At 35.8% G+C, this 15,934-nt stretch overlaps 1 protein-coding gene across 1 annotated transcript; it reads right to left on the reverse strand.

Moving 5' to 3' along the window:
* Positions 1-971: 971 nt before the first annotated feature.
* Positions 972-4,606, reverse strand: LOC143543228 (uncharacterized). The gene is made up of 11 exons (XM_077035597.1): positions 4,563-4,606; positions 3,567-4,213; positions 3,123-3,148; positions 2,752-2,818; positions 2,545-2,602; positions 2,352-2,444; positions 2,107-2,221; positions 1,963-2,010; positions 1,806-1,851; positions 1,403-1,473; positions 972-1,083 (listed from the first exon to the last, which is right to left on the reverse strand). The coding sequence occupies exons 2-11, from the start codon at positions 4,182-4,184 to the stop codon at positions 1,044-1,046; spliced, it is 1,182 nt and encodes a 393-aa protein (XP_076891712.1). The 5' UTR covers positions 4,185-4,213; positions 4,563-4,606; the 3' UTR covers positions 972-1,043.
* Positions 4,607-15,934: the final 11,328 nt, after the last annotated feature.

Genomic DNA, 15,934 nt, shown 5'->3' on the forward strand with positions numbered 1-15,934 from the left:
TTTAATAACAAGTTTTAATCTGTAAACTGAACTGTGAAACCCAGTTTTCTAAACTGTAAATAGAACCAGCTCACTCTTAACCCTGCGAAATCAATCAATTTTGGGCAATACAATGGTTTTTGAACACTTCAAATTCACTCTTGGTCTCTTTGACCCTGCCATCGCAAATTAGACCTCCCTAACCCACAATTTATCTATTTAATGCTACCCCAACATCAATGGCCTCTTGGCACAAAGTGTTTTGTTCCACCAAATTGATCATCTTAGGACTAGGACATAAATGGATTTTAGAAGTTGATTTTAGCGTTGTACTTGTCGTTCAAAAAGAGAGATGCATATACTGGCCAACAGAAAAGGGAAACATTTGATTTGGAACCTTAGCTTTTATTTTTTTTGGCTTATGCTTATATCCTTACACAAATAAGCTTCTTCAAATAAGCTAAAAAACCATCTTCAAACAAGCTTCTAAACTTAAGCTTAAAAAGCTAAACCAAACACCAAGTTAAAGCTTATTTTGTAAAAAACAAAAAACTAAAAAAGCTATGAGCTTTGTTAAAAAAAGCTAGGCCAAACACCCCCTTAGTTTACATCAATCTGAGTGAGTCCTTCACTGCTGCAAAGGTAAAGTTAGACTCCAAAAGTGAAAAGGTTTGTCAATTTCAATTTTTTTGTTTCTACGGGCTCATTTACTTATGTTTTTTTCATCTCAAGAAGCTGAACATTCATGAGCTAACCAGATTAAACTAAAAAAAGTGTAACAAAAAGTTATGTAAGGGAACAAACGTAAAACACAAATACAATGACTAAGTTGTGGAACATACGCCAACATGATATCCAACATAAGGTCTACAAAATGAGTTTGGCTGGTTCAACGTCTGCTTAAAAAGATCAGGCACATCTTCCTCTTCTTGATGAGATAACCAACCATAAAGGAAAAATCAATAGATGCACAACCATCAACAAACTCCATGCATCAACAAACTCCATGCATATACTCGATCTAATGTAGAAGCCCATGAAAATCAAAATCTATGATATCACAATCATCCAATTGAATTCTCATGCAGAAGTACGTATTCTCGGCTGCAAAACCCGATTAGGACCGCATTAAAGTAACGTCAGAAATGCAAGTTCTATGTCAAAGAAATCAAACAAATGAGTCCGAAATCAAATGACAGACGAAAACAAAGATGATAAAACACCAAACTGCTCCCCAACGGCCTAAACCAAACCGACCGTCTAGCCTATTTATTTATTTATCTTTTTCATTTTTTAATTATATTCATTAACCATATTTTGGTTTCTCGTTTTTCAAACAGCTAAAACTGACCAGTTTGATCAGTTGGTTTTCATAACAAAATAACTATATATGAAGAATATGATAAAGCAAGCAACAACATACCTACTATTACCAAACTTAAGAGTGTCTTTTTCCATAAGTTCATAATAGCGTTCAGCCTCAATACGATTATCCTGCAAATGAAAAAGAATATGTATGTTACACCAAAACTCCGTATCGTCTCAAATATTAGAGAGAGATGAAAAAAATAACGGATGACGGATCAGTCCGAACAAATAACTTTGGTCCTAATCAGATAAATTCGAATCGGGTCGACCCAGACCACTCCTTGTCCAAAAATTGTCATAATTTTATAATAGAGATCACGATTTTCCAATAATAATCTAATTCCTTCAATAAACCACTTAGACCCGTTCCCGTTACCGCTTATACTAACATGTTTGACCTATTAAACAAAAAACATAACCCGAATACACATTAATTAAATACCGTGATGTGTACTTACATTTATGAAAGTCCCATTTGTGCTTGCAAGATCCATTATGTAAGGCCTGATAATAAGAACAATGCATGAATAAATACATACATACGACATATCTATGTGTATATATATGCTTGAAAGAATCCAATTGCGTTTTTTCGGTGACACAAAGCTTACTTACTTTACTTCTTTCTTTAACATGCCATCTGGTTGCTCCTTCTCAACTTGTCTAAAAATAAACAGAAATCAGAAACCAATATACAATTTTTTGTAAAATAACTGAAAGATCAAACCAACCGGCTTCAAATGGGTATTATAGCCATACCGGTACTGAAGAACAGCATGCTGTTTGCTGCATGATGGATGATCTGTGGGGATGTCCGCTACCCTTCTTTCTCTCCCAAATAAGTAGCACGTTTGTCGATGCACATACAAAGGCTCTGTTAAAAATAAAAATAAAAATAAAACCAAAAATGACAAGTATTAAAAAAATAAAAAATAAAGAAGGGTAGCGGAGTAGCGGACATAAAACAAAATCTTTATATAAAAAATAAAAAATAAAGAACCTACCATTAAGCGCTTCACCATTCTTGAAGACGTAAAGTCTCCATCTTATATCTGGTTTTCGTGCATCTGGTGGCTCCGTGAACAACAGTGTCACACCTAACATAAAATCGCATGCTCGTAAATTTATAAGCATTAAGTGTTAAAGTTAATTTGTTTATTAAATATGTGTTATCTCAAAAGTTAGAAGAAGACTCACCTTTGACAGTATTGGTCTCAACAGCAAGCTTTCCAGACAGCTCAAATGAAGGCTTTTGCTGTAACCCGAATGAAAATAAGATCACAATCTATGAATTCAATAGCCGTATTTGCACATGATAACGCTCACACTTGGTAAAAAAATTGCATACTAAATTTGAACGAATAATTTTGAACTTAAAATAAATAGTTAATAATCTAGAAGTACCTTTTCCTTGGTTACAAGAGCTTCTTCGGCCGCCTTCATCTGTGCAACCGAATCATCATCACCATTCCTGGTCACATGTATATAACATCAATTTAGAGCCTGTATAAAACTGGATAAACGGTACTGAAATGTGAGCAAATTGCAAAAATACGATACTCAAGTACTCAAATGGTAGTTTAGATTTAAAAAGATTGAAAAAAAGTAGGAATTATAAAAGAGATAATTAAAAAATAGGTTCCAATTGATTGGATGATCATATAATTTATGAGTATAACTGAGTCCAGTGAAAGATATGGATGCAAATACCGAGTTAATGAGTTATTTCCCTGGAAAAATAAAACATTAATTGAAGAATTAAGATACATGCTCACCGATGATATTCTCTCGAGTGATTTCCCTGGTAAAAAAGAAAAGAAATAAAAGTCAATAGCTATATTCACGAGTTATCTACAGAAAAGAGAATACTGATACAATAAATAGATGCCACAGTAACAACACATGAAAATTATCATCTTAAAGCAGAGGTGACAAAGTTAGGCATTCTAATATTAATATGTTTAACCAAAATGAATCAAACATATACATATAGCTTGTGTACTCGTATTTGAATACAAAGATGTTAGACAAAGTGTTTCAGGTCAAACTACTGAGATGCACCAAAAAAAACTCTTTTTTGACCTGGCCATGTTACCCATTGCCCGACAAGCCCAACCCGCCCATGTTGCTACTTCATCAGATCTTGACCCGAGAATTTACAATAGCATGCAAGATATATAAACAAAGATGCAGTTAAAGAAATGGATATCACCAGACACCTCATCACGTGGAGGCGAGCGAGATCTGTTTCTTGTCCTATGATGTTCCACTTGTCTTGACCTGTGGGACCCACTGTCATCCGCATCTCTTCCAGAACCTCTATCTCTCCCCCCTCTTTCTAGGCTCTTGTCGCCTAACTTATCACCCGCATCAGCTTGAGCTCTCCTCAACCTTCTTGTCCGTGGTGATGGAGACCTAGATTCAGAAGACTTAGTTTTTCTGTTATTCCTTTCAACTACTCTTTCACTTGACCTGTCATCTTTATCATCAGACCGACTTTTCCTTAATCTTTTACTCCTTGGTGATGGTGATCGAGATCCAGGTGATGTTGACACTGGTTCTTTTACAGGTAAACGGTCTGATGGAGACCTTGATCTTGCGTGTCTGGAGGATTTGGTGTAGCTTGAAGGTTTGTCTTTAAGTGGCGAGTGAGAGATGGGAGACTTGGGGCGTTTTGGTGATTTGGTCCGACTTGAAGGCTTTTCTCTAGGCGGTGATTTGTTTGAGTGTGAACTCCTGTGGCGAGGGGGAGATCTTTCTCTTCTTGATGGACTCCTGTGTGACGACCTGTGATTCCTAACGGGAGACCGTGAGTGATCAAAGGAGTCCCGCCCCATGATGTATCTTGAAATTGCACGTTCGTATCCTGAAATAAGAAACATATGTATTGAAAGATCCAAAAGTAGATTAGCGGAAAAGAAAAGGATTTAACCTACAAGTTTTAGACTTTCATTAAAAGAGTCAGAGCATGTGATACTAGAACAAGAGAAGCTACAGTTGAAATCATCAGGACAAGGGTATTATTATAAACCCTAACTTTTAACAACTAGAACCAGTAATTTGAATGATGAGAATCAGAATCCCAAATGCAGTGGCATCACTTAACATTGTGGACACCTAATTCAACAATACATACATGTAACTTATTAAAACCTAATAATAATCATAGGGACGGAAGGAACGAGAGTGATAATTAATAACCCTAGAAATGGTACCTGGTGCGGAGAAGACAATACTTGTTGAAATTCAGGTGACGGAGTACAGATGACCGGCAGACGACCTAACGGTAGCAACGTCGTGAGCTGAACGAACGTACGGTGATGGAGGATGTGCCGTGAGCTCTGGCTTTTGGTAAAGGTTGGGTTGGACCGGGCTTTTAAACCATTGGCCCATTGGTATCTGAATTGGTATATTTAACTATTTAAGTGTGTGATGTATTGCTTTATCACACCCCTCAAAAACACTCGCTAATCTCTCAAAAACTAAAAATGTTCTCTAGTAGTGGTATTTGAATCGGTCAATCACATTATTTTGTTGGTGTTGTGTCTTCGTCAATTAACTTATGTCTAGTTCTTGAGTTTTTTAACTAAGGAAAGAAAAGGATAAGAAAGGGAAGGAAAGAAAAACTTTTTTAATTAGGTGTGTTCTTGAGTTGGAATGAAATTAGAGGAAAGGAAATGATAACTGTATTAAAAAATAGTTATTCTTAGTAATCATCCCATTTATGGGATGATAACTTATTGAGAAAATACATTAATTTAATCCATCCTAACTCCTCATGCTCCTTTCCTTTTCATCCTAAAAAAAACTCAAGAACAGGGCGTTAAAGTTGTTAGGGCATCCATAATGATTTTACTAAAAAGTAGAAAATGTTTCATCGTGTCACCGCCATGTAGGTTTCACAAAAAAAAATGTCATAAACCACTATAGTGTGTAATGTTTTCAAAAGTTTCACCATTTTCGAGTGGTAAACCTACTAGCCTTTCCGAACCCACGATCGCAACATGATTTTTAGATAACTAATCTATACCTATGTCTATATTGAGACTGTCTAATTGGAAAGCTACATAGATCATTACAGAGGTTATCGGTTTCTAACATGAGATTACAGTCACGAATTACTATACCAATTTCTAATTCCGTAAGAAAACTTTGTTGAATACTTTTGCCTAATCTACTAATTTTCTAATCGCTTAGAGACAAAATTCAAATTGGCTGCAGATCGAAAAGTACAAGAATATAATGGTTATTTATTAGAATCATATTGGGGACAATTCAGTGAATTCTTGTGAACTTCCTTGCTCTTTCTCTAGCATTATAATCCTTGAATTTGGGACAATCCCTACGGAAAACATCCTTGGTTTCATTTATCGCTAGTTACTGATCGTCTCACATGGCAATTTCATACTAGATGTCTAAACTTGTTACTATTGGTATATCTCTTGCAAGCAACAAGATGACTCTTTAAGCAAGTATTACAATTGGACATTTGGTGTTGCCTCTTCACGGTATTCCCTTTTTTAATAACACTCCCTTGCGATTGACATCATCAATTGGCGACTTTGCCAAGTTCAAGTAGCTAGGATAGTTGTTAGATTTTAAGAGGTAACCTTGCTCCTGATCTGAGGTGCCTAATCTTTTGAAACTAACATATTCAGTTGTAAGCACACGTGAAGCTAATATGCCAGATCACTTAAAAAAGAAGTATGTGTACTAACTTCAGTACCTTCCATGGTTAAATTTGGGATTCAGTTTCAATATTTTGAAGCTTTCTCACGGGATAATATTCTATGTCCTTAAAAAATAATTTCAGGTAAGACCATAGGCAACATCTTTTCCCAGGTTTTGAATTTGAGTGTTCCATCAGAATAGAACCCTATTTTGAAATAAGTGTGATGCATACTTTAATCTCTGCTTAGTAGCACAGTCTCCGATTTCCAGACTCCGTCTTCTTTATCCATCATAGGATATCTAGAAGTTTTCAGTTTTAGAAAAGTTTTCAAGTTATATATCTGAAAAGTTTTGAAGGGACATCCTAATACCGGATTCCTTGTTTTCCTAGTTTTCAAATCAATCAAGGTTATCGATTAATACTAGTTATAGTAATTTTTGGAATCATAATAAACACCTTCAGGCTTTTTCTTCATGGAGGAGTTCCTATAGTAGCTCCATTACTGGTAGCGTTTTTTATACCGCATTTTTGACCTCATCCAATTTCTTGTTAACATTTTGTTTCTCCAAAACATTGTTAATGTGTTGTGTGATCAGTTGTGCTAATTCTTCAGAGGAGGTTGGTAATCTAGATTTTCTAATGGCATGAGTTTTTCTTGCTTTGGGTGATATATTGTCATTTCTAATATTTTCGGATAACAGGATTAATAAAAAATTTATAAATGCGTGTGAATAACTATATGAAATAATCACAAAATAATTAACAAATCAACCCAAAAGATTATTCTGGCATTTTAAATTGGAAAATTATATTACTTATTTAAAAGTTGATAACTACTAAGATAGACGTGAACACGCATCAACACCAATCACAAGCATTCAAATTCTCCTTACTAGAATTTCTAAGGTATATGATGTCTATCTAGAGTAAGAGAGAAATACTAGACGTCTAAGCATTCCAGAAATGATTCTAACAACTGAGCTAAAGAAACATCAACATCCATAGCAGAGCTACGCAACCTTGGGAATAAGAAGAGGTAGGGTCGCATTGTCATCCTCTATACATTTATTACTTAACAACAGCAATTACGAAGACGACTCTTGTGTAGAAAGATGACATGTGGCCTAAGGCTAGTGGATGAGTAAATTGTGCGAGTGTGTGCACGGTTACCGGTAGAACAGAGGTCGGTGGCGGCGGTCCTCCGATTTATTGTCAGTGCTGGGAATCTCATTACTAGTGTGTGAATCATACATTTGTGATAAAATCCGTACTAAGTAATTGGGATGAACTATAATATATAACATGTAAAATATATAAATTATATTTCACACACATCATAAAATTTTCTTAATGCAAATATTCCTTGCATTTACCAAATGAGTTTTCCTTTATTTATACCTTGCTTCGTGAAGTGGGAAAAATGTTTGTTTCGAATACTCGGGTTATGTCGATCCCCACTTTGTTGGGCTGAAGTGGGAGAGAAACAATTGAGTGGATCAGAAATTGTTCAGGAGACCATCGACCGGGTCTTCCAGATCAAAGAAAGGTTAAAGGCGGCTGCAGACCGACAGAAAAGCTACACCGACAACAGTTGCAGACCGTTAGAATTTCAAGTTGGAGACCAAGTTTTATTGAAAGTCTAGCCATTGAAAGGGATAGTCAGATTTGGAAAAAGAGACAAGCTGAGTCCTCGATATGTGGGGCCATTCAAGATCGTTGAACGAGTTTGACCGGTAACTTACCGACTTGAATTACCCACAGAACTTAATGGAATAAACGAAGTGTTCCATGTATATAACTTGAAGCAATGCCTATCTGACGGATACTTAATCGTACATGTTGAAGATATTCGTGTAGATGATAATCTTCGATTCGTAGAAGAACCCGTAGAGGTTATGGATTAAAAGATTCAGAAGCTGAGGCGGAACATAATCAAGTTAGTCAAAGTTCGTTGGAATTCGTGATTTGGTCCAGAATTCACCAGGAAACGTCAAAAACAGATGAAATGAAAATACCCTCACTTGTTTCCCATAGAGTCTGAAACTAGTGTTACCTCCTAAATTTCTGGATGAAATTTCTTAAAGGAGGGAGAATGTGATACCCATCTAAACTAAGCTTAGGTTATAGTTAATGTAATTCAGTGCTTATGCAAATATATTTTAATAAATGAAATGATGATATTATAGTCCAAAAACTCCAACAATATGTGAGTTATATTTGTCGCATAGCGAACACTGCGCGAGACACACACTGGTGACAACTCGGATACAAATAAAAGTCCAAATATCTTCCCAAATGTCAGGAATGACTTCAAATATTACATTATTTATGAAAATATTAAATATAAGTCATAAACTTAATTTTAGAAGCATCGGTTCGTGAAATCAAGAAAGTAAGCGTTCAAAAGCCAGTATAGCACACTGTAGAGGCATCGAACCCAACCATCACAAAATTTAGATATTTTTAATCAGTGTTAAAGGAAATTTAATATCGAATCAAGTTATCTAGTTATTAGAATTTAAAGACTTAGTTTAGCTAGTTAAAAATTACAAAACGTAGAATAATGGGTATAATTCTTAAACCATTTAACAAAAATTAGCCAAACCACTTCATAAACCCACCTCAAAAACCATCAAAGGCCCACGGATTCTTCCAAAAATCCTTATTCTAATCATTACCCAAAGATTTGATGGTGTGTTAGTGGAAAAAGAACTAGCCACTTGTCACTCTTGCTTTCTCCATCTTACACATCTTAACCCTATTAACCAAATCTCATTCTAATTATTACCTAAGGATCTTTTTTTTTTGTGTGTTGGGAGTTGGAGCATTAAATAGTGACACCACTAAAAGTTCATGATATGGATTAAAATCATGTTAACGAACTGATTCAACTCTTTAATGTATTGAGAGGAAATCAATACAAGATGAAAAACACGATAGATATCTCGTTTAAGCCAAAAGTTTTATTGATAGTAGTGTCACGACAAAAATGATATTACAATTAAGCACAAGCTTGACTGGATCCGCAAATACAACAATAAAAGTATATGATCCAGAAGCTTAATCAAAAAATAACAACCTAAACCTATTTATAGATGAACAGTAGCTACTCAGCAGCGTGTATCATATCCATGTCCCGTATAAGTCTCATGTTTTTCAAGTCAGCGTATAACATATAAACATGTAAGTCCAAGTTACCAATCTATAAGGAAACTAGAAGCAACGTGTAACTCATATATGTCAAACAATATGCGGCTAATAGTAGGCGCATAAGTCAACATTACCAGCCGCCGCATATGCTATCACATCCATGCACTTATACGTCCATCATGCAAACAATAGCCGCATAATTGTATAACTACTTATACCCTCATTACATCATGATGAACAATATGAAACAATCAACGTATATGTCCCATATGAACCAGTAACGTATATGTTCGTTCATAATGATCATGAACATTAACATGCAGTGCAAAACCCGTTAGTACGTTCTAAAATTACTATCAATTGACCGCTAACAAGACGAAAAGTTAAAGACGTTTCATGTATCAATAGACTCCCCCTCGGATTTTGCTTCATCTTGTTTGTTTAAACGCTTATCGTTCTCAAACCTTCAATACTAATGGTTTAAACTTGGTCGTCCAAAACAAAAATCTTTTCTAAACATCACTACTATTGCATTTCGATTATTTAAGTCCTTATCTCTAACACATATCATTGAATCATCAATATGCAAGTAAGTATAGCGTATACGTAACGTTTTCGTCTATGTTCTTTTTAACATATACGCTCGTATATGTCGAGTCTCATACCCGAGCATATAATCATGTAGAACCAAATGATATATAAGTCATATACTTACTTATATATGTATGATAGATGTTGATATATTTCATGTGAAGATAAGATATACACATTTAAGACTTGTAATCTTCAACCTCCATTGACATGACATCATCAAGCTTCAACCTCCATTGAAATGTCATCTTCAAGCTTTAGTTTTCATTGAAACGAAATGCATCAAATATGATATAAACGAGATAAACATCGAGTTTCTCGAGTAGAATCGAAGCTACATGGCTCTGATACCAATTAAAAGTTCATGATATGGATCGAAATCATGTTAATGAACTGATTCAACTCTTTAATGTATTGAGCGAAAATCAATACAAGATGAAAAACACGATAGATATCTCGTTTAAGCCCAAAGTATTATTGATAGTAGTGACACGATACAAATGATATTACAATTAAGCACGAGCTTGACTAGATTCGCAAATACAACAATAATAGTATATGATCCAGAAGCTTAATCAAAAAATAACAACCTAAACCTATTTATAAATTAACGGTAGCTACCCAGCAGCGTATATCACATCCATGTTCCGTATAAGTCTTATGTTATTCAAGTCAGCGTATAACATATAAACATGTAAGTCCAAGTTGCCAATCTATATGCTGAAACCAAAAGCAACGTGTAACTCATATATGTCAAACAATATGCGGCTAATAGTAGGCGCATAAGTCAACATTACCAGCCTCCTCATATGCTATCACATCCATGCACTTATACGTCCATCATGCAAACAATAGTCGCATAACTGTATAACAACTTATACATTCATTACATCATGATGAACAATATGCAACAATCAACGTATACATCCCATATGAACCGATAATGTATATGTTCGTTCATAATGATCATGAACATTAACATGCAGTGCAAAACTCGTTACTACGTTCTAAAATTACTATCAATCGACCGCTAACATGACGAAAAGCTAAAGACGTTTCGTGTATCAACAACCACTCATCCAAGATTCCTTCCACCTTCCAACCCTACTATCCAACACAACACTCTACCACCCTAACCTTTCATCTTCCTCCTCTACAAATATTGTAACATCCTACTTTTGATAATAAATAAAAGGAAATATGTTTATTTAAAAGTGTGTTAATATTTAGTTAAGTTAAATAAAATAATAGAGTGTGGGCTTAGTTAATAAAAGATATAATAAGGGATGGTGATGGGCCTTAGGTCCATGGGCTTAAGGGAGTATAAGTACTCCTTAAACCTCCCTAAAACCCTAAAATCTCTCATTCTTATCCATAAAATTCCTTACACACTCAAAAACACACACAAACACTCTCAAACCTTATGGCTCAAGATATGCATTCGAAATATAGAGAAGTTTGTGTTATATCGTTGGTATACAAGCAAGAATAACGTTCCTAGTCACGTATTGAAGCTAGCCTTAGCTCAAAGTGAACCAAAAAGGTATGTTTTAAGCTTAAAGATTGTGTTTTTAAGAACGGTTTGTCCTAAGACTTGGTACTAAGGCAAATCGGGTATCTTTATACCATAAAAATGTAAACTTGATGTTAAAAGTGAACTTAATGAACTCGTTAGTATGTACGTTCACGTAATAACCCTAGATCTAGCTTAAACGAGTTTGAAATTAATAAAGGTGTAAACTTTATTGATAAGTAAGCTAGATCTTGGTCTAAGATAGAAAGGAAAATGTTTAGGAGATGATACAACACTGAAAAATGAGAACGGGTGTTAATATATGAGGTAATAATGATGATAACGGTGTTAATACCCTATAGTGGGTATGTTTGAATGAAAAGCAAGCATTCGAATGGAAAGCATTCGATTAGAAAAGAAAAGAAAGAAGGAGAAAGGTGCAAATACCATTTGAATCGAACAAATGGTCCATTCTAATAGAATGTTTGAATCGAAAAAGGGTCCATTCGAATAGAATGTTGGAATCGAACAAAGGGTCCATTCGAATAGAAGGTTTGAATCGAACAGAGGGTTAATTCGAACTGATGGTTCATTCGAATAAAAAGCGCATTCGAATAGGAGCCCACTCGAATAGAATGTCCATTCGAATAGAAAGTCCATTCGAATACAAAATCCATTCGGATAGAAAATCCATTCAAACAGAAGATCCATTCGAATAGAAGGTCCATTCGATTAGAGCTGAGAATTCGATTAGATAAGTCCAGACTTAGAAATTTCTCATGAATTTCTTCCTATCTGACTTGGCATCTCGACCCCAGCCAGGTGCTTCCTTAGAAATTCGATTAGTAAAGAACAGTTAAGTCCAAACTTAGAAATTCGATTAGTAAAGAACAGTTAATGAAAATAAATTTTTTCCAGGCTGACCTGGCATCTCGACCCCAGCCCAGTGGCTCTGCCCCTTGGAGCCTGCCAGGGGCTGCCTCCCCTAGACCCCGCTGCTAGGGGCGCTGCCCCCGGACCCCCGTAGCTAGGGGTTACCATAACTTAGAAGTATGATACAGTTAGAAGTAGTTAATTGACACATGTAATTGTTATACAGTTATCTGCCCCCCCCCCCAGTTAAGGAAAGGAGTTACCGTTAACTCTGAAAGGAACTGAGTTTAGGTGAGTTTTTAGCGCCATTTCCTTGTTACGTTTTCGGGGCTGTGTGCATACTGGATGTGACTAGTTAATACACTTACCTTAAGTGGTAAGTGTATGATATGTGATTGCTTTATGAATGATGTATGAATGATATATGAAAGTTATAGAAAAGAGTAAGTGTATGTGTGAAAGTACATAAATATAAATATAAAGAAGATAATGTATGGTTGTATGGTTGTATGGTGGTATGCCTAAAGGGTTGCAGACCCTAATAATATCTGCGAAGGTTATAGGGTTTTAGACCCTAATAATATATGCGAAGGTTAAAGGGTTGCAGACCCTAATAATATATGCGAAAGTTACAGGATTGCAGACCCTAATCATATCCGTGAAGATTATAGGGCAAAATGCTCTTTAAAGCGAATAGATAGTTATGTATGTAATGTACATGCTAAAATAATGAAAGTACGAAAGAAAGAGAGAAAGTATGTATGCATGTATGAAAGAAAGGTAAACAGGTTAAGTATGTAATATGTATCTTCGGATACATATATATGTGAGTATGTGAATGTATTGTATGTTACCTGCTTTAACTAGAACTCATTCATCGTGTCTGACTTTTAGTATGCACACAGGTTAATAGACTGAAACAATTAGCTTGAGGGAGACACATGACATGGTTTGAAGAAGCTGACATCTGCAGAAAGATTTGTCAGGATGTTAAATAAGATGTTTAATGTTATATTTTTAAAAGACAAGTTTGAATGTGTGTGACGAATGATTGAAGTTTTATTTATTTCGCGAAAGTTGTAATTAACTCTGATATTTAGAACTGTGTTTAAGAGTAAATTCAATGTCAAAGTAGGGCACCGGGAGTGGGGTCTTACAGTAATGATTAGAAGAAGGATTTTTGGAAGAATCCATGGGCCTTTGATGGTTTTTGAGGTGGATTTATGAAGTGTGTTGGCTAATTTTTGATAAATGGTTTAAGAATTATATCTAATATTCTACGTTTTGTAATTTTTAACTAGCCAAATGAAGTCTTTAATTTCTAACGACTAGATAATTGGACCTGATATTAAATTTCCTATAAAACTGACTAAAAATATCTAATTTTTGCGAACGTTGGGTTTGGCGCCTCTAAAGTGTGCTATACTGGCTTTTGAACGCTTACTTTCTTGGTTTCACGAACCGATGCTTCTAATACTAAGTTTATGACTTATATTTAATATTTTCATAAATAGTGTAATATTTGAAGTCATTCTCGACATTTGGGAAGATATTTGGCTTTTAGTTGTATCCGAGTTGTCACCAGTACGCAACACATATAACTCACATATTGTTGGAGTTTTTGGATTATAATATCATTATTTCATTTATTAAAATATTTACATAAGCACATATTACATTAACTCTGACCTAAGCTTAGTGTAGTTGAGTGTCATATTATTCATTCCTTTAAGAAATTTTGTCCCGGAATTTAGGAGGTAACACTAGTGTCAGACTCTACTGGAAACATGTGAGGATATCGTTTCATCTAGTTTTGACGTTCCGCGGTGAATTCTGGACCAAATCGTGAATTCCAACAAACTTTGACTAACTTGATTATGTTCCGCCTCAACTTGTAATCTTCCAATCCATAACCTCTATGGATTCTTCTATGAATCGAAGCTTATCATCTACACGAATATCTTCAACCGGTACGATTAAGGATTCATCAGATAGGCATTGCTTCAAGTTAGATACGCGGAACACCTTGTGTATTCCGCTAAGTTCTGCCGGTAATTCAAGTCGGTAAGCTACCGGTCCAACTCGATCAACGATCTTGAATGGCCCCACATTTCGAGGACTCAGCGTGCCTCTTTTTCCAAATCTGACTACCACCTTCCCTGACGAGACTTTCAATAAAACTCGATCTCCAACTTGAAACTCTAACAGTCTGCGAAGATTGTTAGCGTAGCTTTTCTGTGGGTCCGCAGCTTCCTTTGACCTTTATTTGATATGGAAAACACGGTCGGTGGTCTCATAAACCATTTCTGATCCAATCAACTATTTCTCTCCAACTCCAGCCCAACAAAGTGAGGATCGACATTTTCTCCCATACAAAGTTTCAAATGGTGCAACTTTAATACTGGAGTGATAACTATTATTGTAGGAAATTTCAGCTAACAGTAGATGAGTATCCCAACTTTTGGCGAAATCAAGGACACAAGCTCACAACATGTCTTCTAACGTATGAATTGTCCATTCGTTTTGGCCATCTGTCTAGGGGTGATAGGAGGTGCTCATGTCTAAACGGGTGCCTAAGGATTCTTTAAGGATTGCCAAAATCGAGAAACAAAATGACTTTATATGTCATAGATGATTGAAACGGGCACACCATGTTTGGCTACACTCTCTTTAAGATATAGTCTAGTTAACTATTCCATGTTACTTTTCTCACATATGGGAATGAATTGAGCAGACTTTGTTAATCGGTACACGATAACCCAAATAGATTCATGGTTACTGGGAGTGGTTGGTAATTTGGTTACAAAATCCATAGTGATATTATCCCATTTCCACTGGGGAATTCCGTGTTGTTGTAACAATCCAGGAGGTTTCTGGTGTTCAGGTTTGACCTTTGAACATGTCAGACATTTGCTGACATAAATCGCTATATCTCCATTTATATTTGGCCACCAATAATACTCTTGGAGATCTTTATACATCTTGGTTGAACCTGGGTGGATTGAGTCTTTGGACTTGTGTGCTTCTCCAATACTAAATTATGCAAGTTTCCATACCAAGGTACCCAAACTCGGTCTATCAATTATAGTGTGCCATTAGACTTTGCTACAAATTCACATTCAATACTTCCGTGGTTTCAAAGCTTCTCGTTGACTGTCGCGAATTCGGGTTGTTAGATCTGTGTGAATCGTCAGCCCTAGTGCTCGAACACGCAACAGTTTTTCTCTTTCTTTTCTACTCAAAGCATAGGCTACAACATTCGCTTTACCTGGGTAGTAACGAATATCGTAGTCATAATCGTTGAGTAGTTCTACCCACCTTCGCCGTCTCATGTTAAAATCTTTTTGATCTAATAACTGTTGTTGACTTTTGTGATTGGTAAAAATTGTGCATTTGGTGCTGTAAAGATAGTGCCTCCAGATCTTAAGAGCAAAGACAACGGATCCTAACTCCAAATCATGAGTAGTGTAGTTCTTTTCGTGCACTTTGAGTTGTCGTGACGCGTAGGCTATCACTTTATCTCGTTGCATAAGTACACATCCGAGACCTACTCTTGAAGCATCACAATAAACTACAAATCCATCTGTCCCTTATGGAAGTGACAAGATTGGTGCGTTACACAACTTTTGCTTAAGCAGTTAGAAAGCTTCTTTTTGTTTATCAGTCCATTCGTATTTCTTGCTTTTCTGGGTTAGCTGAGTCAGAGGTTGGGCTATAGAAGAGAAATTCTCAATGAATCTTCGGTAGTAACCTGCCAATCCTATAAATTGTCGCACTTTAGTAGGTGA

This window comes from Bidens hawaiensis, unplaced genomic scaffold, assembly GCF_021521415.1.
Source record: "Bidens hawaiensis isolate Kalapana, Puna unplaced genomic scaffold, B.hawaiensis_p1.1 tig00013080_1, whole genome shotgun sequence".
Classification (NCBI taxonomy): Eukaryota; Viridiplantae; Streptophyta; class Magnoliopsida; order Asterales; family Asteraceae; genus Bidens; species Bidens hawaiensis.

What these genes read in the sequence shown, in the direction of transcription:
- LOC143543228 (XM_077035597.1), bottom strand. Translation starts at nt 4,184, where the DNA reads ATGGGGCGGGACTCCTTTGATCACTCACGGTCTCCCGTTAGGAATCAC. An exon ending in TGAGACCAATACTGTCAAAG is followed by an intron (nt 2,445 to 2,544) that starts GTGAGTCTTCTT and finishes ATTTTATGTTAG; the next exon opens with GTGTGACACTGTTGTTCACG. An exon ending in CATGCTGTTCTTCAGTACCG is followed by an intron (nt 2,011 to 2,106) that starts GTATGGCTATAA and finishes GTTTATTTTTAG; the next exon opens with ACAAGTTGAGAAGGAGCAAC.